This window comes from Syngnathus typhle, linkage group LG2 (genome assembly GCF_033458585.1).
Source record: "Syngnathus typhle isolate RoL2023-S1 ecotype Sweden linkage group LG2, RoL_Styp_1.0, whole genome shotgun sequence".
Lineage (NCBI taxonomy): Eukaryota > Metazoa > Chordata > Actinopteri > Syngnathiformes > Syngnathidae > Syngnathus > Syngnathus typhle.
The window spans coordinates 23,204,884-23,229,595 of NC_083739.1; the positions used below are offsets into that span (position 1 = coordinate 23,204,884).

The 24,712-nt window shown below is 42.0% G+C and overlaps 1 protein-coding gene across 2 annotated transcripts; it reads left to right on the top strand.

The window, feature by feature from the left end:
• The first annotated feature begins 2,620 nt into the window (after positions 1-2,620).
• On the top strand, positions 2,621-23,521 carry ngfa (nerve growth factor a (beta polypeptide)). Of its 2 annotated transcripts, XM_061270119.1 has the most exons (3): positions 2,621-2,805; positions 22,037-22,163; positions 22,238-23,521. In XM_061270119.1, the coding sequence occupies exon 3, from the start codon at positions 22,249-22,251 to the stop codon at positions 23,038-23,040; it is 792 nt and encodes a 263-aa protein (XP_061126103.1). In that variant the 5' UTR covers positions 2,621-2,805; positions 22,037-22,163; positions 22,238-22,248; the 3' UTR covers positions 23,041-23,521. The 2 variants fall into 2 exon arrangements, with proteins under 2 accessions (XP_061126103.1, XP_061126111.1); XM_061270127.1 differs by lacking the exon at positions 22,037-22,163.
• The last annotated feature ends 1,191 nt before the right edge of the window (positions 23,522-24,712 follow it).

Genomic DNA, 24,712 nt, shown 5'->3' on the forward strand with positions numbered 1-24,712 from the left:
CGAATGATGTCATGATTTGTGAAGTGCTTTTTTTTATTACAGTGGTGCTGGCAGGGTCAAGAGGCCACCGGTCTCAAACTTAAGCCTCGGGGGCCAGATTTGGCCCACCACATCATTTTATGTGGCCCAAAAAAGCTAATTGCGTTTGTCAACTTCCATGGCGCTCCATAAGATATTTGCCAAAATGTCATGTGCAATGTTGAGATTTTGCCAGGATTTATTTTTGCCATATTATAGTAAAAATAGTAGTTCAAACTGCAGCAGCCATTGCATGCCACGCGGTGCGTGAGAGTGCGTGCAGGGCTACGCTCTAGCTTGGGCATGCCACAGGCCGTCCTTGACGGGACAATAGCGGGATTCTACAAAGGGAGCCCGTGGGAGGAAGGCGACAGTGGAGTCAATGAGTGAGGAGGCTTCCAGATACGTCAGCACTTGGCCACCGCGAGGGTGTAGGAGGACAAGCCCGGCAAACCAACAATGTGCAGGATGTCACACATACACTATGCAAACAATCAAGCATGTTTGGTCTTTTGGGTGAGAACTTTAGGTTGAATCTAAAAATAAACAAAAAAACGTTTATAGGTGAACTTAATTTGAAGTCAAATTATTGAATGTAGATGTACTTTTTGTAGAAATTGCTCTTTTTTAAAACCCTTTTCACACTGCACTTAGTAGAGACACAACACAATGTATTCTGGCTTGTGGCTGTAGGGTGGCCAATAAATTTTCAGGGATGGCCATGGCCACCCTCTAGTACCACCCTTTGTAAAATCAGTGTTTTTAGGCAGCCTTTGAATTTTTTACTGTATCACATAAACTTAAACTTACTCAAACGTAAAAAGTTTCAGGTCCTAAATATAATTACGATGTGCCCTTTCATTCAAAGACAGCTATGCAGTGTTCGAGCGCATCAAGAGCAACTTCAAGTCCTTGCAAGAATTTATAGAGCAGTAAATTGATTATGACTCATCCTGATTATTTCTGGGAATTCATGTATGCGCATGCACTGTGATAATGATTAAGTTAACATATTCTGGAATAAGCACTAATGCACCTCGTCTTGATGTCAAACCATTGACAAACATTTTTGCCCTCCAACCTTTCCAACTCGTCCAAATGTGTTAAGATTAAAAACAGAAGATAAACTGTGTGCAGGTCTACGTGTGAAGCGGACTCGCTGACACCAAGTTTGAAATATGAGCATTTTAGCGCACTCCTGACCTCTACGACGCACCACCACCAGCCCGGTCCCCCCCCCCCCCCCCCCTCATAATTTCTCACCCTGAAACAACCTCAGAGTCGAGTGCGAGGGCAAAGTCCACCGTCTGGGGGTTTCCCCTTTCAGCCCTTGCCCCGATAACAAGGGCCTTGGCAAATCTGACAGCGACACGCTTGGGGCATTCGGCAAATGCTCGCCAGGGTTAGAACTCAAAAGCAAGGGTCAACATTCTTAAGCAGATACAAAGAAAAAGAGCGACAGACCCCTCTCAAGTTAGCACCTGTGTTATTTTTTCGGGTTTGCACCCTAATAAAGTTTCCTCATTAACACCAAAGCATCATCAACATATCAAGTGAAACTGAAGCAATTCTTTTCTCTCAAGGGGGAGGAGAAAGAGATGACACTGACACACAATCCTTCCTTTCTCTCATTTTTCTATCTGTCAGAGAGAAGCGAGGCGGGATGACTGCCTGCTCTGTCTGACAACGATACGGTTCGGGTCAAAGTGACGCCGTGCAAGACAGCAGCACTTTAGAAGCAAAAGAATGGAAAGTGACAAAATAAAGATGCCAGAGCAAGAAAGAAGCGGCACTGTTGTCTAGAGGTCCGAGCAGGGTGGGTGTGGCTTACCCTTAGAGGTGCGCGTGGGTTAACTTTTCATATTTCGCTTTGCCATCAAGCAGAAGTTGGGAATGAATATTGGATTGCATTTCTTGCATAGATGTTGCAGTCTGCACTACCTTTGCCCATCTGGAAAGGCATTTAAGATTCCAGCAATTATCTTGGGAAGGATTTGATACAAAAAGAGGGAACTCTGACATTGTGGTTTTGTTGTTGTTGTTTTTAAATTTCAGTAACATGCATTTCATACTTTGACTTACTCTTATGGCAGTTTGAGAATAAGTAAATATGGAATTCTGGTGATATAAACAATGTGTAAATTGAGACTTGGAGCAAGATAAATTTGTGCTGTTGTTTGCGCAGTACACTTGAAATTAACAAACATTACAACATTTAATGGAATAAAACACATTAGAGTTAATATATGAATGGGCTGCTAATACCGCTTACTGGCCTCAGTGAAGCCACCGGTGGCCATCTTACATTGTCACTCACCAAATTGAATACATTGATTTCGCCACAGCGTTTTCACATTATATTCTACTTACCTTTACTTTTGTAAATGCGCGTTTCACTGAAGATTTTTTAAAATCATCTGAACGCTTTTTCTGTAAAACAAAACAATCTACCTCTCAACACGACCTCTCACCTCCACACCTCCTCCATAAGGCAGCACATGGGAACAGACGGCACTAGGACCTGCAGTGAGGAACACCAACAGGGAGGGAGCGGTATTGGGACTCTTGTTACTAAAGTTTTAGAACAATCCATTTTCCAGGAGTGTAGGAGAGCGACACACACACACACAGAAGTGAATGGGCCTGGCTCTGGATGCACAGCTGTGATATCAGGAGCAAGGATCGGACTTTGGGATAATTTTGGCAAGAGAGTGTGCTGGAATATCAAAATAACTTTTTTTCTGGAGGTTTTCACTCACTGGGGAGAGAAGGAGCGCTAAGAGGGTGGTGAGTTTTTCATTTTAAATATAAGCATGTGTGGTGTGGATCTTGGATAGTCAAAAGCAGGAGAGAGTTTTTCTAGAGAAGTTGGCTTTACACCTTCTCAACACCTGTTATTAAGTGAAAGTGGAGCCTCTGAATTGACACTGAGCGTGAACCTTCTGCTGATGAGAGAAAATTTTCACCTCAAACACATGATTTCTTACTGATAAAAAGTGGGTGGGGTGGGGAAGTTATTTTTTTCTGGAATTTGGATATACAGACAGCTAAGACAACCTGAAGGGTGAAAATTGCCAAACTAGAGACTGGTTAGGAGAGAACTGGCAGGAACACGCAGCTTCTCCTAACTTCGATTAGAAGCTGCTTAGTGTTCCAAAACCCCCCGAGACATCAGGTTACCTTTTTTCTCTCGCACCCCTTTTTTTTCTGTCTCTCCCCCTCTGTCTGTCTGTCTGTCTGTCTGTCTGTCTGTCTGTCTGACTGACTGACTGACTGACTGACTGACTGACTGACTGACTGACTGACTGACTGACTGACTGACTGACTGACTGACTGACTGACTGACTGCTCATGTTACACAACCCTTGAAGGGCTTGTAGATTGGGATGAGCTCCAATGTCTTGTCTGAAATATGCCGTTGAGGATCCCCCTCACACATGTCTAGGTGGGGCCATGCCACTGTCATTGTTTATACCTTGACAGGTATACTGGATGTATGCGTTCCTTTCTGTGTATACAAGCGCATGCGTGTGTGTGTGTGTGCGTGCGTGCGTGCGTGTGCGTGTGTGTGTGTGTGTGTGTGTGTGTGTGTGTGTGTGTGTGTGTGTGTGTGAGTGTGTGTGCGTGTGAGTGCGTGCGAGTGCGTGCGTGTGTGTGTGCGTGCGCGCGCGCGTGTGTGTTTTCCTTTTTGGCTTTGACAAGAGTGGAATGTCAACCAAGACCCAAATTTACTATAAATCTTCGAGCAGTCATTACAAACCAAAGGCCTCCTCCAACCACTACTGACCTCTTAAGTACATACAGTTGTACCTTATATACAAGTTTTATTCATCACCCATCTTTCCACATTAAAATTCATAGAAATGTCATTTATCTGTTCCAGCTTCCACCTTAAAAACAAACATGTTTGTTTGTGTTAATATGGAATAAATACCACTCTCCCTTTTTTAAAGTATTTTATAAAAACCTAATTAAATAGAATGTAAAGAATTCAATTGTTTGTGACAGTGTTAAAAAAAAGTGGCAATTGTAAAAATGACGTTTTACTTTTTTGAAACAAACTAGTACAATTCCTTGTCAATTGATTTCTACCATGAACTTTCGGGGTTGATTTTTAACATTTATTTTGGTCATACTGAAAGGTCAAACTGACGTTTGGAATGTATTTTACTTTAGGACACAATACATATTGGAGACTTTTTTAATATTACACTTCACAAAAAATGCTTCTATTTCTACCGTAGGTAACTCAGAAAGATGCCGTAATATTCGTCGTTTTTCATAGAGGATAAAGAATATATGCCTGTGAGTACATGTAATGCTCCAGCACTGCTCCAGTTCAAAGTAAATTGCAAGGTGAATTGCTTAATTTTCCTTCAATATTTCTTTATTGAGCTGTTTCTATGATCACGGAAGTCTTTTTTTTTTCTTTCTTTTTTTTTTCGACCCCAAGTACAGTAAACACAAACTGGTGTTTGAATGGAAGGCAGATGGACAGTTTTCCAGTGCAGACAAAGATGTCTATGATTATTCATGACAGGCTCAGGTTTCCTTTGAAGCTGAATTACAGTTTTCCCTATGCTTGCGTGGGAGGGGGGTGGGTGGTGAGTCTAAAGAGAGAAAATGAGCTCCAACATCTATCTAGTAGTGGACAAAATATGCATTCATTATTTATATACGTAAATACAGTAGTCAAATCTCCATTCATATGCAGTTTAATCAAAATACGTAGGCTTGATGTGCAGGTTTTTTTTCTGTGCACTTGGTCTCCAGCCTCACGTTCCAAAGGATCTGTGACATTGGATGGATGGATGGATGGATGGACGGACGGACGGACGGACGGACGGACGGACGGACGGACGGACGGACGGATGGATGGATGGATGGATGGACTGATGGATGGATGGATGGATAGATGGATGGATGTCTTTGTTTGATTAAGTAGCTTGTTTAGTTTCACTCTGGGTCCAATGCTTTTAGGTTTCCACGGTTCTTTTTTCTTACCGAGCCACAATCAAAGTAGAAGACAGGTAATGTGACGAATTGAGGTCATGTCCACGCGCACAAAGCTGCCAAGTCGGATTTAGCACAGCAACAACAAGACATGAGGATAGAAAGGTGTGAGCCGTCTCGACTGACGTACGGGACACCTGGGCAGGGGACAAGCTGTGATAACACATTTGGACTGTCGATTTAACTGCGACAGTTTCACCTCAGGCTCATAGCCAAACTTTAAGCAACCTCTCACGGCTACAGTTGCACATTCCACCCAATAAATGAGATACAGAAAAGTAGCTGTATTTGCCCTGTAGTGTCATCTTGAATGGAAAAAAACTTTGCTTGCTTGCAAAAAACAATGTTCTTAAAATAATGAAAACTCACCTACATATAAATGTATTTTGGTAAATACGTTTTGAGGTCGTAATTACTTTTTAACAGTGTCTGGAATGTATAACTTGATGGCCACACTTACAGCCAAATAAAAACTTGCAGTACCAATTTAGCAAGTGAACCTAACTGCAATTTTATATGCATGACGCAGTCGAGCAAAATAGTATAATAGCTGTGCAACGCCTCCACAAACAGTTGCCACAAGGCCTTTTGATCAACTGGTGCCACCAGACAATTTGACATCTGGGGCAGTGCCAGTCGGCAGCGGAATTTTAATTCGGGAAGTGTTGTGTGATTACTTTTCATAACTTAAAGACATTGAATTAAAGAGATAACATCTTTCATTCAGAGAAAAAAAAAACATTCATATTGATGATTTAATTCAGCCTCTGTGGCGAATGAATCTAACGATTTATAATGTTGCCACAATGAATCACCTGTTACAATTGATCCTTACAGTTGTACTCCGAATTTAAATCCCAACTTGCTAAAGTGTCAGCACTGACATCTTTTAAGCACTCCTTGTTATTTTTTGCGCCACGTTGCTTTCAACGAGGCTGCCTCACTGTTTCCTTAACAGCAGCGGTGGCTACCAAAACAACATCTCGTACGTGCGGTAATTGCCTCGAGCTTTTTGGGGAAACGATTCCGTCTGAGGCATGTTAATGCATTCCAACTGAGTTTTAAGAGCATTTAGATAAGACAATAAAAACTGTGCAGTAATTCATTACTAGATCATTCATATTTAACTGAAACTAATGACAATGTATACTAAAGCCGTGGTTCTCCAACTTTTTACCCTTTTTACACTAAATAAAACAAAATATCAAAGTCAAAGTCAGCTTTATTGTCAATTTCTTCACATGCCAAGACACACAAAGAAATCGAAATTACGTTCCCACTATCCCACGGTGACAAGACATAGTTCACAATATACATAAAAGTAAACAGCACAAACAAATAAAAACAGGAAGGCACAAACAGTGAATAAATAAGAGTGATGAATAAATAATAAATAAACAAATAACATAAATAAGAGGAGCAAAAATGGAGCAAGTGTGCATACAGCATACAGTCAGAATCACATCGCGCAAAAGTACAGGACGCTACGCAGAAGGGGGGAGAGAGTTTAGGATCCTAACAGCCTGGAGTATGAAGCTATTGGTGAGCCTGGTGGTGCGGGAGTGCAGGCTCCTGTACCTCTTCCCAGAGGGCAGAAGATCAAACAAAGAGTGAGCGGGGTGACTCACATCGCTCACAGTCGTGGGCGCTTTGCGGGTGAGATCGGAGGTGTAAATGTCCGTCAGGGAGGGGAGTGAAGCACCAATAATCTTACCAGCCGTGTTCACTATGCGCTGCAGGGTCTTCCTGTTGTATTCAGTGCAGCTACCACCCCAAACAGCAATACAATCGGAGAGGACGCTCTCAATGGTGCCACGGTAGAATGTAGTCATGACGGCCGGAGGAGCAAAATATATTTTGTACCACCATAGTACCAACATCAAGTCATGTCAACAGGTTTTGTTTCATAATTATTGTACTACTGGTCAGTTCAAATTGATAAATACATTATTTTCACAGCTGTCACTGGCCAATGTTCAGTACTAACGATATCCTTTAAATGATTGGAGAGTGACTAAAGAACAAATACCAGCTAAAAAAGTTGTGGAGGCAGTTCAATTGCCATGAACAGGTGCTGTATGCGCGTGTCCAGCGCACATACACAAGACTGATGAGATGTCGAAGGAGAACGAGCTTGGCTTGACTAAGTCCTGCGACTATAATATTGAGAGGTTTTGACAACTTCCTCCTTTTTTGAATCGTAAACGTCTCCTTAACAGGGCTCCAAAAAGCCTGTCTCGGAAGGCGTTAGTCAGACAGTGTCAAAGTTTATCTGGTAGATAGACCCCTGATACTATAATGTTGAGAGTTTTTTTCCCATCTTTTATGAATTGTAAGCGTCTCCTTAACAGGGCTCCGAAAAGCCTGTCTAGGAGGATGTTAGATAGAGAGTGTCAAAGTATATTTAGTGAACTAAACCCCTGCTACTATACTGTTGAAATGTTTTGTAATAACAACTTCCATGTTATTTTTGCGTCATTGCTTTGGAAGCGAATGTGAGCGATAAACACCTGCCGGCCAGTCCCTCTGCTATGCATATATATCTATATATATATATACGTATATATATTAGGGGTGTAAATCGCGGGTTTACACGATACGATATAATATCGATATAAAGAACTACGATACGATATTTGCCGATATCTTAAAGCCTGCTGCGATTCATTCACGATATATTGCGATATAGTGCTCTACGATCGATTTTTTTTTTTTTTAATAAAAAATATAGAACAATATCCTGATTTATAACAATTCATACGCAAAATCAACAAGGTACTGCAAACTCTTTATTTAGGAAATTACAAGAGTATTGTAGTATACAAATTGCTTACTTTAACACTGAACTTTGATGTCGTGTTTTTTCTTTAAATGTGCGGCGAGATTTGTGCTCCCTGAATATTTGATCACCGCATGGCAGGATTTACAAACTGTGTCTTGTCCGTTGAGCCATCTTTTCTTTGGAATCCAAAGTGCTTCCAAAGAATGACTTGAAGTCAAAGGGGAGCCAATTTCCTCGTCTTTTTGGACACGAGCCATAGCACCAGGCCAGGAGCCGCGTACTAGTTGTCGACTCCCCTTTCATGTGCAGCAACGCCGCGCACTGCTCCCTGCTCCCGGAAAGAGGAAGCAAGCAACAATGAACTGGATTTCAAAATAAAGTCGCGTCTAATGTCCGAGGTCAAACACGGCGATATAAATCGATGTTTACCTTTAGCATCGATGCCAATAAATCGTAGAGCATTATATCGACTAATCGATGTGTATCGATGTATCGTTACACCCCTAATATATATGTATATATATTAGGGGTGTAAATCGCGGGTTTTGTCACGATACGATATAATATCGATACAAAGAACTACGATACGATATTTGCCGATATCTTAAAGCCTGCTGGGATTCATTCACGATATATCGCGATATAGTGCTCTACGATCGATTTTTTTTTTTTAAATAAAAAATATAGAACAATATCCTGATTTATAACAATTCATACGCAAAATCAACAAGGTACTGCAAACTCTTTATTTAGGAAATTACAAGAGTATTGTAGTATACAAATTGCTTACTTTAACACTGAACTTTGATGTCGTGTTTTTTCTTTAAATGTGTGGCAAGATTTGTGCTCCCTGAATATTTGATCACCGCATGGCAGGATTTACAAACTGCAGGTGTCTTGTCCGTTGAGCCATCTTTTCTTTGGAATCCAAAGTGCTTCCAAACTAATGACTTGAAGCCTAAAGGGGAGCAAATTTCCTCGTCTTTTTGGACACTAGCCATAGCACCAGCCCAGGAGCCGCGTACTAGTTGTCGACTCCCCTTTCACGTGCAGCAACGCCGCGCACTGCTCCCTGCTCCCGGAAAGAGGAAGCAAGCAACAATGAACTGGATTTCAAAATAAAGTCGCGTCTAATGTCCGAGGTCAAACACGGCGATATAAATCGATGTTTACCTTTAGCATCGATGCCAATAAATCGTAGAGCATCATATTGATTAATCGATGTGTATCGATGTATCGTTACACCCCTAATATATATATATATATATATATATATATACGTGTTTATATATATTTATATATACACATATCCATCCATCCATTTTCCGTACCGGTTAGTCCCCACGGGGGTTGCGGGTGTGCTGGAGCCTATCCCAGCCGTCATCGGGCAGTAGGCGGGGGACACCCTGAACCGGTTGCCAGCCAATCGCACGGCACACAGACACAAACAACCATTCGCACTCGCACTCACACCTAGGGACAATTTGGAGTGCTCAATCGGCCCACCAAGCATGTTTTTGGGATGTGGGAGGAAACCGGAGTGCCCGGAGAAAACCCATGCGGGCCCGGGAGAACATGCAAACTCCACACAGGGAGGGCCGGAGGTGGAATGGAACCCGCACCCTCCTAACTGTGAGGCGGACGTACTACCCAGTGCGTCACCGAGCCGCCTTACATATATACATATACCTAACCCTAACCCTAACCTGCTCAGAGAACCCTTCAATGTGGTCACACCTGGACCCCATTCAAGCAATTTATCCACAGAGCTGGTGTCTGTTTTTTTTCATCCTTTAAAAAGACTCTAGCTTGTCCTTGGGTCTGAATGTTAGTGTGAAACCTTATTTTTATGTGTGAGCCCTGCAGTTACCTGAGTGGTGATGGGTGGTCACCATAAGGCAGGGGTCACAAACTCAAGTGCGGCAATCCAACCTGTTTTAGGTGCAGCCCTACTACAGCACACCCGATTCAAATGATCAGCTCATCAGCAAGCTCTATGAAGCCCGATAACAATCCTGGTGAGGTAGCACGGTGGTGCACTGGTAAGCACGTCCACGTCACAGTCCCTGTATGGAGTTTGTATTTTCTCCCCGTGCCTGCGTGGATTTTTTCGGGCAATCCAGTTTCTTTCCACATCCCAAAAACATGCCTGGTGGGCTTATTGAGCACTTCAAATTGCCCTGTGTGCGTGCGAGTGCAGATGATTGTTCGTCTCTGTGTGCCCTGTGATTGGCTGGCAGCCGGTTCAGGGTGTCCCCCACTTACTGCCCGATGACTGCTGGGATAGGCTCCAACGCGCCCGCGACCCCGTGGGGATAAGAAAATGGATGGATGATCCTGATGATTTTAATCAGGTGTGTTGCAGTGGGGATGCATCTAAAACAGGCTAGATTGGTGCCAACGAGGACCAAACTTGGTGACCCTTGCTATAAGGCAAGTGGTTGACTTCACCACTCCAGTCCTTTTTGTATTGTCTCATATTGTTGATTTGTCACCCTTGCTGCTCCAGGTTTGTTTGATTGTCCTGAAAAAATATGCATTGATGGTCTTAAAAAAATGTGAACGGACTCAGCACATCTGGTGTTAAGTGAACCAGCTGAGCTGTTTGGTGTGGGCTCAGCAGAGAGGTGAAAGGTCGGGGTGTGACCTCTGGGTTACGATAGCTGTTGGTGGAGGAAAACTAAAATCTGGAGGTCCCTGGAACTCAGAATTGAAAAGCATGTGTGCCATTTTTTCTCTTGTTTCTGTATTAGCGCAATGCATCGTGGGAATTATACTTTACTAGTTGTTGCCCACTATTATTCTCGATGCATTGTTCAATATGTTGGGATAATGTTTGGATTAAATGACTTATTGCCTACTCCTTAATCATTACATAGAAATTTTAAATAGTGGACTAGTAACCCAACATTAGTTAGATTTAACATTCCAGACCACACAAGCATGAACACAGGACAGACGTCATCCAAAAAGTAACGACTCTATATTTATTTTTTTATTCATCCATATCCTAAAGCTTTGATCATCCATGATTCACTACTTTTCAAGATTCATTGTGAGATATATTGAGGGCACAATATAGGGCTGACCTGTCCAGCATATCCCCCGATATAGAGGAGAATCTATTCTCCTTCCACATCTAAGCAGCATTCTTAATTTGTAAACTCACTTTGATGGCACTATAATACATTTGTGGTGACGCAAATGGAACCAATAAAGCATGCAAACAACAAAAACAGAACAAGCTGGGGCTAGCGCAGCAACAAAGAAACACCTGGCTAAATTGGACACACACCATGAACCGATCAAGCTAAAAGCAAATGCAGGACAGCTAAATACACTCAGATTAATTGATGGAACGAAGCACAGTTGAGAAGAAGCCGACGGGATGGGAGGAACTGATTGGTTTGGGCAAGAGGAGCAAAGAAATGACACACAGTCAACCAATGCAAAAACAAGCAATGCGACTGAACAAATATTGAAAGTCTACATTGTAAATAATCAAATCCACGAATGGAAAAGCCCAATGTAAACGCGATAATCTGACTGTTTACAGATCACATTTGAAAGCCAATACAACAGAACGACGCCGTATTGCTTTTCAGCTTGCACTGTTTGCAAACTACATTAATAATCTAGCGTATCTATAGAAAACCAAGCAGTAATGTTGGCACATGTCTTTGCATTCAGACCAACTGACAGCTTTGACAGGTGCTTTGTCAAAAGAGATACATTTGCCTGTTTGTGCATGCTTGCATTTCCATGTGTGCAACTTAAATGTGCAGACGGGCCTGCTGAGTCCACATGCGGAGACGTGCAGAGTCGATGCAGAAATTAGCAAGATCAAATAATACTCTTGTGGTCTTACTGTGTCGGTTTAGTGCCGCAGTTATGTTCGAAATTGTTTCTGTAAATTTGTGTTGACATCGCCGCGGCCTCACTTTCATACCGTATCATCCATGGCTTGTTGGAACATGAAACTAATTTGCTGCTATTGAGAGTGCTGAAATGACCTCATATGTGCTTTGCCATATGCGTATATTTGTATATATATCGTATATATATATATACGATATATATATTAATACGATATATATATTAATTTAAGCTTAATTTAGTCCGATCGCGCAATGGATGGATGGATGGATGGATGGATGGATGGATGGATGGATGGATGGATGGATGGATGGACGGACGGACGGACGGATGGATGGATGGATGGATAAAATGATGAACTGTAGTCAGAGGCAACTGATTCTTTGTCTGTTCAAGTGTGTCAAATGTCAACGTGAGCACAATTATGTGTGTTTGTGTTGGATACGCATCAAACATGCACACGCCTTAGCCCCAAGTCGAGAATCCAAGCTGCTTATGATGCACTTATTCGAATTATGTCAATCTGGAATGCACACTACGTAAGATGATGAGTCATTGGACACAACTGCAAATTAATTTAAGCATAGACTTTTACTGACGGAAGGAAGCAATTTTTTGGCTTCTCCCCAGTTTTGTAGAGGAAGCAGTAGTTGTCGGATGTTTCCTAGGTGACGCCTGCGCTCACATCAATAAATATAAAACCATCTGCGCTTTAGTCATACTGGGAACTTTTGAGTGTAGATTCGCTCGCATGCCGCTAACAGACGGAGTGCGGGCCTGGGAGGTCTCACGCGGACAGGTGGTTGGCATTAGATCAACGGATGGTTGTGGGGGTGAGAGAGATTGCGAGGCAGCGGTGTGGACGCAGGCGAGAAGAGATGACAGAACGATGTGGGGACCACACAGAATTGAAAATGGCCTGCTTATGTCTTCGAGAGCCGGAGTGAGACCGAAGTAAAAGAAAAAAAGTATGAGAGAAGAAAACTCAGTGTAGATTGATTTTTTTTGTGTGTGTGAAAGAAAGCCAAAATTAATGTTTTAATTTACATGAAAATGTAGAAAATACAATCTGACAACGAGAAACTACGCTGAAGTAACAATGCATCAGGTACAACTAATTTGAGACCGAGTGCGATACTCAGTACAGATACTTGACAATTTCTGATATAGTACATCTTGTAATTGTGACGAAAATGTGTTTTGCTTTTATCAAATATTGTTCATAAACACAAACCTTTATAGAACACAGAATATGTTTTGCTCAAATGTAACAATCGTTATGATGACTGCCTTCATTTCAAGGGGCATTGCTAAGGTACCGATACCCGATACATCAGTTTATGAAACTCACGAAGGAGAACCAAAGAACACTAACACAAAACATCAGTGTCATAAACAATATTAAAGATTGGCAGATCAATTTACTGTGCAGTAAAGTTTGTGTACACAACTCAGAACAGTAACCCCAGCGCTAACAAAACATCACGTGTTACTTTGGAAACAATAGCGACAGTTTTTTTTTTTTTTGCCTCTGCCAGTAAAAGATTAATTTCACATCCATCAATCTCATGCATACTTTTTTTTCTCAGGAGAATCAATTGAAGAGAAAACAAACGTTAATTTATTAATTTAATTTATTAATTTTAAATTGGATGGATGGATGGATTTAAACTGATTTTTTTTACCATTTGATATGTTAGACATGCAAGCAAAGGCTTATTCTTATGCTTAGTTTTTCTCCCTTTGGTTAAACTAATTATTTACTGTATATAACATATTTCACAGAGCTTTAAATTGCATTAAAGAAGCCTTGCTGAGCACTAAACTTGATTTGTTACGATACAAGACTTTCAAGTCTGTGTACACTTAATTTCTTCAAAACGTAAATATCTTGTGTTTTATCTCCTCAGTGGCTCTGCACAGTGGGAATAATTCACGGTAACTGCTTAGTGCATTTACCTCTTCAGTTGTGAATATTCAAAGAAAGCCATGCACGCGTGCATGCATAACCCGAGGTCTGACGCAGAGCACACCTAATTCTGAGCACAGCGTAAGTCATGCGTCATGGAAAAATGACGTGTCCCCAAGAGTGAGATTTGGCCCTAAAGTGAAAGAAGGCTTGGGTTCAGTAGTCTTCCTCGGTGCTTATTATTTTGCTTTATTTTGTGTCCCTTTCAAAAATGTCATGTAGAGTCGACTTTAAATAAATGGGACCCTGGATTGTAAGGGCTACGCTTGTTGCTTTTCTAGAATCAGTCAATCAAGCAAAAAGAAATCATCCAAATGAATGACAGCAATATGTGTAACAAACTTTCAAATGTGGGGGTTTTTTTTGTATGACAACCCATTATTGCCACATCATTCTGCTTCAATTCAGTGGACATGGTGCTGCTTCTTCAAATTTGTGCAACTTAGCCAGCTGGGTGCAGTATATTACAGACATGGAGTTAAATGAAGGACATACTCTCACACTTGCTGAGTAAGTCTTCGCATAGGATAAATAATATATGCCTGTGAGTATTGCTGGATTATCTACATGTGTGACTGCAGAGTTTGCTTAGATATCCATGGAAAGGGTTATAACACTGCCAGACTGATACTATTTGTCAACCTGGCTATGGCATTTTTCATTGTTTGTTATCATTCAGCTAAATGGACTTGTGGTTAAAAAAAACAACCTCAAAATCGTTCTATTAGCTTTATGTTTAGATTCTCCGGAAGTTGCTTTATTCAGTTTGGAGTCTCATGCCAAACTACTTCTTGTTGAGTTGAGTTGAGTTGAGTTGAGTTGAGTTGAGTTGAGTTGAGTTGAGATGAGTTGAGATGAGTTGAGTAGGGTTGGGTTGGGTTGAGTTGAGTTGAGTTGAGTAGGGTTGGGTTGGGTTGGGTTGGGTTGGGTTGAGTTGAGTTGAGTAGGGTTGGGTTTGGGTTGGGTTGGGTTGGGCTGGGTTAGGTTCGGTCAGTGTGGGTTGAGGTGAGTTGAGTTTACACCCGCCATACAAAATTTAGATCTGAAATTTGTGCTTACAAGTCAAGGCGAAAAAATCTGCCAAATGATGGCTTATCTGAAAAAAAACTCCTAACTAAGGCTAACTGTATTATTTAAAAAAGAAAATCAGAGCAAGCTAAGAGAAATGGGGAGACAAATACCGTTTTTTTCCATGTATAATGCGCAAAATTTAACTAATTTAAAAAAAAAAATTTTTTTAAATCCGCATATGATACGGAGGCCGCCATTACAGATGCGCTTTCTTCTCTGCTGTTCACTTCAAACACGATCCATACGAACACAATGCTCTCGTACCAGACGCTTGCTCGATCACTTGCTCGTTTGCTGTCACAATGTACCCTACACAAATCCGAAACATTTCTTCGCTATTGAGGTTGCTAGCGCATGCGCAGTGATACTGACCGGCAGAATAACATCCGGTTGTTCCCAAAGATGATCTTTTTTCTGAAATAATTTTACGTTCACGGACTTAAGTAGGAGTCAAAATTTGGGTGCGTATTATACATGGGTACAGGCTTTTTTCCAGCATCAACATGCCATTTTTAGGGTGCGTATTATACATGGGGGCGCATTATACATGGAAAAAAACGGTAATCCCAAGAATTCTTCTTCGACTGCTGGGCCAAATCTCACATGCTCCCTCACCATGAATATGCTCACTGTGCAAATTCTGACAAGCCAATTCATAGCAGTACCAATATGAATTCGCAAAGGGCAAAAAGTCACCGCAATAAAAACAAAACTGAGTCACTGAGCATCAGTTAGTGAGCTTTGTCTAAAATATGCCCTTTGTTTTATGCAATCAGATTCCGGCGGATATTCCTGTCCTTTCCAGGAAGATTAGCCACACCAGTAATCAGTTGCTCATAGAGATTGGATTGTTTGCGTTGTCGGATTCCCTTACAGTAAATACGCAACATGTGCTGCAACAGCTTTGCTGCAGTGGGCTTTGCTGACAGGTGGAACAAAGATTTTTTTGTTCAACTAGATGAAACTACACAACTCCCTTAGTGCTCCAACTTCCCCCTGTCTTTGTTCTCAAAAGTTCCTTTATTTGTTAATCGGCCACCCTCTATAGCTCGTTGCCTCTCCCCATCCCTTGATATTGCCGACTTCTTCCTCTCCCTCCTTCGTCCTTTTCTGGGTCCCACAGACATGCCGGAGATTTTGGATTCTCAACAGCAAAGGGGAGTCATAAGTAGAGCCTTGCCAAAAGATTTAACACTTGTCTTGTGCGGATTGTTCAGCGTCAAGGTCATAAGAAAGTCTGGAAAACATGTTGAGGCATTGTCTTCGTCCCAGCTACGAGGCCTCCCACATCTGCCGGTCAAGTACTGGGAGGGTCATCAGGGAGTGGAGTGGGCTTGGCTCTAGCTAGTGAAGATGGATCATAGAAGGCCTCATTAGTGCGGTCACGGTGCTTTTAATGTGGTTTTGCTTCTCTTGCCAGAGGAACCTCTCATGGCCGGAGTGTTCCAAAACAGAAGTCAAGTTTATTATGGGGGATATAAATTGAGTTGCCTGTAACAACATCTTAAGCCAACATGTCAGGGATCAGTTTCATTAATGTCTCATTGCTCTCAAAGTGTGATAAATCCAAAGTGAGACTTTTGTGGGTTATGGAAGAATGACTGCTATTCCGCTTGATTGTAAAAGATCATTTCTTTTCCAGAGTAAGGAATAGTCCATGAGACATTATGTCATTATGTCAGCTAGGTCATTAATTTAGCAACTAAAAATATGTGCTTTGGGGTTTTATTTTTCCGACACACACCTGGGGAAGATAAAAAACCTGTTTTGAGCATTAGGAAAAGCAGCTGAAGGTAAATGTGAGTTGTTTACATGGAATTACAGATTGAAAAACAAGACAGTGTGGCTGTCAAATGAAGCACTGGTGGGACTTTGTTCAGCGGAGCTTCTTAAAAATTTTGTACAACTTTTGCTCTCAAAGTACCATCATTGAAAAAAACATTTTCAAACACAGATAATTCTTCAGACACTGCTGATGAGGATTCATTAGGTGTTTCCTGAAGGGGGTGTGTAGAAATCTTGAAAAATAAAATTGAACATCCAAGTCAAGTCAAGTCAAGTTTATTTGTATAGCCCTAAATCACAAGCAGTCTCAAAGGGCTTCACATAGACAAAAATTGACAATTATTCTCAAAGCATCCCCTGATTTTAAGCTCGTATAAAAAAAATCGGAAAACACCTAAAAGTCAAATATCTGGCCTGACACCTATAGGATCCAAGCATATTTCAGAGGGGGGGCAGTGCACCTGCGCCCCCCTTCCTATACCTCCGCCTGTGGATTTAATTCCCACAAAGTATGATTGTTTGATACTGTATCATTATGCACAGTTTGAATATTACCACGGCACTTAAAGGGTATGTCGACAGTCAGGTTGAGTTTTTATAAAATTTGAGAGGTTTTCTGACCGCACAACTGAGTTTACTTGCTGTGTACTACTGACTGACTGATTTTCAGATTCTCATGTTCATGGTTTCTTAAAGTTATTGATGTGAAAGTGAAGCCAGATGCAGAAAGACAAACGTCTAACTACTTCAAGGATTCCTGATTCAAGACAGATTCCTTTTACTGGGGGCTGTAAATGGCTTGCCACAACTTTGTTGACTTAAAATATTTGAAGCTGTCGACAATTATAGCATTATATCTTAAGCTTCAGGAAAAAATGAATACTGGTTTTTTTTTTTCAATTTTGTTTTTGGAAGATAGGAAGAAGCCAGAGTACCCCAGAGAGGCAAGACACGGCCAGATTTGAAAGCCCAAGCTCAGAATTCTGAGGCAGAGAGTCTAACCACTCGTAACACCATGCCGCTGGCCTATTTAATTCTGTGAAATTCTTAAATAATACCATAATACAATGATGTAATGTACAATTGATCCCCGGGCTTATTTTTTTTATGAAGGCACCATTTAGCAGGAAAATAAAAGTTTGTATGACATTTTATTTAAAATGTTAACAACAGCTTTGTTGGATCAAGATGGTGGTGTGTTTTTATTACATTTGACAGACTTGTTTGTCTGGTTTATTATTGTAAAATCCGGCCTGACAATTTTGTGAGTAGGAGTACAACGAAACTTGTTTTAATACCATTCATTAGTTCGGTTCACCCCTATGAGGTGAATTCCTTTAATTTTCAATTACTATGTCATTTGCCCCTAAAATGAACTTTCTACTTGTTGGCTTTGGAATTCTGGTGCAGTACAGATGGATTTGTTGTCACAGATTTGAAAGCGGGTGTGCTGACCTTTCATCCCTCACAATAATAATTTCCAGTTGAGGACAGAAAAAGGAAATGCGTTGGCCTCACTGGATGAGCGACACATTGAGTGAAAATGTTTAGCTTCCACTCCATTTGCTCGCTCTTTCGCCACAGCTGTCATGCTGACTTTCACACCTGCCGATTATCTGAAGCTGCTGTCATCACCTGCCGACGTGAGCTATGTTTGCTGGAGGAAGCCTTTTTTTTTTTTTTATAATTCAGTATCGCATGCTACGGGATGCTCAACGGACAACGGGTTTCATCACGCTTTTGACCCAACGTTTCGTGGTAGGAAAAGCCAAACATGAAATTGTGTCATCAGCTAGCTAGTATTTGTCAAATTTAGGCTGCCTTCTCCTGCCTTGGGGCCAAGTAATTACCTTCCTCTCTTGCCTCCCTAACAATTCCTTTTCCAGGTTATCATTATTATTATTATAGGCAATTAGCAGACTTAGATCAGAGGTGTCAAACTCTGGCCCAGGGGCCAAATTTGTCCCGCAGTGTAATTATATTTGTCCCGTGAAGACAAATTATCCATCGACTTTGCGTCAATACTAAAATGACAAATCCCTCACTTTTCAAAAATAGAAATGTTTCTAGCAATTTTTATTACCCTTCATCTTTTTAAAATTTGGAACAGTTCTTACTAGACTCTAGTTTAAAAACTAGTTATTCATCAGTTTATTGTGTAACCTACACTGTATATATTATGAGATGTTCATACATTTATTTGGGTTGACGGTCATAATGGCCCGCCGAAGGAAACTATGACTACGATGCGGCCGTCGACAAAAATTAGTTTGACACCCCTGACTTAGATGGTCTTCTCTTCAACGTTATAGAATCACGATAGACAAAACTATCCATTGATGGTAGAAAATGATACGTGACTCACAGGGAATGGTCTTGATTTACAGTGAGTGCAAGTCATCCCCCTATGGTGCTAATTTAGGAACCTTACAAGGTATGGTGGTAATTTAGGAACCTTACAAGGTATGACTCATACCATAAAAGCCAGATTGAATAACTGCGTTGTTTATGCTGGACTGTATTAATGTAATGCGAAGCATCGTGTGTTTGTCACTTGTGAGATGTTTTCACATATGAACCTGGAGACCCTTTTGGTATAATTGGAATTGCACGTGAGAGCAAAACCTTTTGTTTTTCTTGAGATTGCGGCCCGGGAAGATGCTCGCACACCACCCTGTCGCAGCTTTATGACTTCCATATGATTATATTGTGAAATTGAATATAAGAGAAACTCCCTGGACCCTTTTGGTTTTTTTTGCTTCAGATGAATGCAGGATTCTGAAATTGTGGTTGAAACGTTACACTTTTTATATTGTAAGAAGCAGACTCTCTCTGGAGTGAAATTATTTCTTTTTTCAGCAAACAATAAAACAAGCAACTGGCATCTTGGTGGACAGTCAGGCTCTAATTCCAGAAATATTTAAAGTTCTCAGGAGTATCTCACAAGTTTGTCTAACAGATGCGTTCTAGCAGAAATATTATTTTTGTAGCTTCAATTCAACTCAGCTTTATTCATAAGGCACTGAAACTCAACACTTTGGAGAACACGTTAACAATAACACAAACATAACAGGATCACAGACAGTCCACAAGGATGGGGAGTAGTCAGTAAACCGCACCGAGCTGTTTGCTCCCACAGCAGCATTCGTGCTGGCTCCACCGGCATTAAACACTAGTCACATATTTTTAACATTAGGAGTCTCCTGGCTCACGCCGGACCTTTTACAGAGATACTTTTTACACGTCAGCCTGGATCAATCAAATCAATGCCTGTTTGGACCTGCTCCATCTGCGTGCGTGCGTGCGTGCGTGCGCGTGAGCGCGCGCAGGCTTGTTCGAGCCAAAACAGTGGTTCCCCACCAATTCATCCCTTAATAAGATTATTCAGTATTGAAAATATCGAAGTATTATTGTGTATTGCAGCAACTTAGAAAAAAAGCAAAACGATTTGGATTTTCTCTGTCACGGCATTCGCTCACAAACAACTACTAAATGTAATCGAATATGTTGACTGATCTCGGAGCCATGAATGAGCTGACGTCACGCTGGCCTGCTATTTTTATTGTATTCCCACAAGGGGGAAAAAAATAAAAATCCCACTGACTGCAGTGTGAACATTTGACCAATAGAGGTTGCTAACAGAGCGTGTAAAGGTAATCAGTGTTTTATTTTATTTTTTTTGAGAAATGATTTATATCAGGAAACGATTGCAACCAATGTTGCCTCTAATTTTTCAAGTGTCTGTGCAAACACACTAGCTCCCTGTACACACAGTGGACCACTGTGCGCAACACTAGATTAAATAAATAGATAAATAAATAAATAAATGCATGCATGCGTGAATGAATGAATGAATTAATGAATGGTAGCGAGAGAGAGCGAGAGAGAGCGCGCGAGAGAGAGAGAGAGAGAGAGAGAGAGAGAGAGAGAGAGAGAGAGAGAGAGAGAGAGAGAGAGAGAGAGAGAGAGAGAGAGAGAGAGAGAGAGAGAGAGGTCTTTTGCGCTCTCCCGCAGTAGTGTAGCGATCCCCTGTCCCATCTTGAGTCTTTGTACAATTCCAACAGTTTTCAAATGTCATTTCTGCTGAATGTGATGCTTGAGGTAGCCAAACTTCCATCCAGTCCATATTTTTACCTCCGTAAACTCGCCCGCTACTTTGGTTTCACTGCATGTTTTGCATAGTAGACCAATCACACTCGAAAAAGAGAACGTCACACCCAGTTTTACCGTTTGCTCTTTTATTTGCACACACTCCGACAACCATTCCGTATTCAAAGGACCACCGTATCTCTTATTCATTTTGGCTTGGCGAGTGGATGTGTCGCTGCTCGTTCGTTTCGCCATGATAGGCGGTTAGCTAAATTAGCATTTGCAACTTTTGACTCCGCCGCACCTTTCTTAGCAAGCTAACTTGAACGGCACGGATGGGCAGGACACATTTTCAGGCACTGTCAATGCTATGAATGGCTATGTAGTATGTAGCGTAAGTGAACCATATTATATCATTGGCTGGATACCTGTCAATCACTAATTTACACTACAAAAAGGCACAGAAAGAAAATCATTCGTCCACTTAATTAGATTACGTCTAACATTAGATATTAATCAGTTTATGCTAAATTGTATTTTGTGTGTAGCATGGAGTTTCTTATGCGCAGAGACTGCGCGAGCAGTGCACAATTGCGCAGCTGCAGAGCTTAGACCAGGGGTGCTCAAACCTTTTCAGCTTACGAGCTACTTTTAAAATGACCAAGTCACAAAGACTTACCCACTACAATAAATAAAGTAAAATAAATGAATAAATAAATAAATAATATAGTGCGTGTATTTTTGTAACGCACTTAGAAAATGACATTGTGGGTAAAAAAGGCCAACTCCCATTTCGTATGAAAGTGATATGTTTTTGGCTTCTTACTTGATCCAGCAACCCCACTCATTTTTTATGGTCATAAACGTTTTGTTTAAAAGAAAAAAAACGAGTGCGTGCGTTGATTAGCTTATAAACTTTGGCGGTTTGTGCGTGCATGTTAAACATGCTGCGGTGACGGGTTGCAGTCACTGTCTATTGCGCATGTGCGGTTCACTGTGATTGCCTCGCGACAGGCCTACCTGTGTGTCAATCAAGCGATGGGCTGGATTCTAGCATACAGCATTTTATTTTATTTTTTTAAACGTCATGCGATCAACCAGTAGTAGCTTGGCGATCGACTGGTCGATCGCGATCGACGTATTGAGCACCCCTGGCTTAGAGGGAACACTGATTGCAAATTTGCAACCATATTTATTCTGTGATGTCACTGTGTAGATATTTTTTATCATTTGTCATTCTTTTGGATGATATACTCATTCATTTATAACTTAAGTCAGTATATCGCCTGTTTTTTTTCTTTTTCTCCATGACAAACAATTGTGCTTTTCAGACTCAAATTCTCATAAGTGTGCAGTAGATATATTTCAAGTGTTTTAATATGTAGATTTAAAGAAGGGATGCTAAATGTGTATACTGTGTTCCTTCTGTACAGTACGTGCGTGTTGCAGAGCTGTGGTTCAGGGGGATTCAGATGGCAGGCATAAGGGGGGCGGCCTGCACTGGCGTCTGGCTCTAGAGTCCACCGAGGGCTCCCCTCTTTAACTGGACACATTCCACAGGTGTGTCTTTTGGGGTGGAAAGTAATGTTGGCCGCTGTATCGCGCCGTCATTTGAACTCTGTGTTGATCCTCAGGACGTGTGCCCATGAGGTCGACACCACTGGTCCTGGTCCTCCTGATCGGCGTCCAGGCTGTACTGAACATGGGAGGTGGACTGGCCCAGAGTGCCAACCACAACGTGCAAGAGGAGACCACAGCCAATCAGCGGCAGACTCTGGCGGTGGCAGGGGACCGGCACGGGGAACTTCACAGGACCAGCCACCACAGGACCAAGAGGCGTCATCGGGTAGCCTCCCACACGCCCGACCCCTCCATCCCGGCGGTGGACCCCAAGCTCTTCGCCAAGCGACGATACCGTTCCTCGCCCCGCGTCGTCTTCAGCGAGGTGCCACCCTCGCATGATGCCCTGGAGGCTGAGGGCTATGACACTGAGGGGCGGAGAGGCCTACGGGTGAGGCGCAAGGCCGGCTCACACACCATGCACAGAGGAGAGTACTCGGTATGCGACAGCATTAACACCTGGGTGGGCAACATGACCCGAGCCACGGACATCGCCGGCAACGAGGTGACGGTGCTGCCCAATGTCACCATCAACAACGTCGTAAAGAAGCAGTTCTTCTACGAGACCACCTGCCGAACCCCAACACACAGAGCGAGGGCGGGGGGCCGAGGCGGCAAGCAGGGCTCCAAATCAGGCAACTCGGGCTGTCTCGGCATCGACAGTCGCCACTGGAACTCCTATTGCACAAACACGCACATCTTCGTAAGCGCCCTCACTATCTTCAAGGAGCGGACAGCCTGGCGCTTCATCCGCATCAACGCCGCGTGTGTGTGCGTGCTCAGCAGAAAGTCTTGGGCGGGGCGACTCGGACACTGACTAGGAAGGACAGCCCCCGCCCGGCCAGCTATGAAACTAGCACACACATTTCCCCCAGACGACCACTACAGCTTTATTGCCAATACTGTAAACCTTGTCCCCGTCTCACACACATACACACACACACACATACACACACATTCACATACATGGCTTCATCGTTCCAGCCCCATGGCACCCCTGCCCCTCACCCTACCTCAGCCCGAGAAGTCCTGGTCTGGACTGCATGCTATATTTATGACTTATACAGTGAAATATGAAATTATATAGTACGTGTGTAAATGTGTGTGTTTGTGTTTGTGTGTGTGTATGTGTGTGTGTCTGTTTGTATACACACAAAATGAGCTTTTATTGTTGTCGTTGTTTTGTTGTTGTTCTTATTGTTATTTATTCAACACATCTGTACTTGCCTGGTTTGTTTTGTCAATTTTAAATATGCACATTCAGAATTTCTACATGATGGATAAAAGGAAATGACCAACTCTACAGTTGTTTTATTGACTTCCTGTGCTGATTTTCTATTCTGCTAACCAGGTTGTTCTTGGATTCAGGTTTCTGGATGCATCATATCCAAACTCAGTTCATCTAAAATACATACTGAATTTTCATTACATATGTTTATTACACATTGCTCAATTCTAGAAAAGAGATCGCTTAAAAAAACGTGGACAATAGAGAGCCACCAACAGTTATCATATAACGTTCGTTAATTGGCCATTTTTCACTTCTAGTCAGGTGTTAGAAAGTGGCTCATAGACAGGCGCGCATGTGCTCAGCGTCAAAATAGGCACATCTTCATGCCAGGCCAAGTCTCGCTTACCAAAATTGGGAATTCGGCATTGTGTGATGCTGGGAGCCTTAGGTTGACCAAGGGGATTTCCTTGTTAGCTGCCTCCGGTGCACTTTAGAATTTGTTGACAGAGAGTAGACTAGAATTTGGACTATCAAAAAGCGGGACCAAATTGTGGTGTAACGCAGTTTCGGCAGATTTGATTGAGGTGCTGGCAGACAGATTCAAAGCTCTGCGAATGTCTTTGTGGATATCATCTTATTTCAATTATAAATATGTCAAAAGTGTGCATCAGTTCCAAACGGGCAAACAGGTCAGCTCAGTTCCCTCCCGCAACGTCGCAAACACCCCTTTCTACCCGCGCCCAAAAATTACACAGACAATAGAAGTGAAAAGGTAGGTGAAAATGCAAATTGTTTTTTCCATGCTCCCGCTTGGAGGAAAAAGCAGCGAAGACATCAGTGAAATGTGAAACAACACACACAGTACACTAGTTATGAATCACTACTCTGGCAAATATTTTAATCTGGCTAAAAAGATCATCTGCATTTGTAGAATTTCTCATCAGCAGAGAAGTTGCAAAAACCCGTCCCAAGATTCTAATCTGTGACCAGGATGACAGCAGAGGTGAACAATACACTAGTCCTGTATGTTTGTATGTTTCTAACCCTCCATCAATTTTCTCGCCTTAAATCAGCTTCAGCTCACCTGTGACCTTTTTGAGGATACGCAGCCCAAAAAAAGTTAATGGATGAAAGACTAGATTCACTCGACTGTAAATACTGTTACCGGAAACAAGGCCACGGACATGCAGCAGTACTACCACAAGATGACACTGTACTACCACAAATGGGATCTCAACCTTTTTTTTTTTCCCCTACT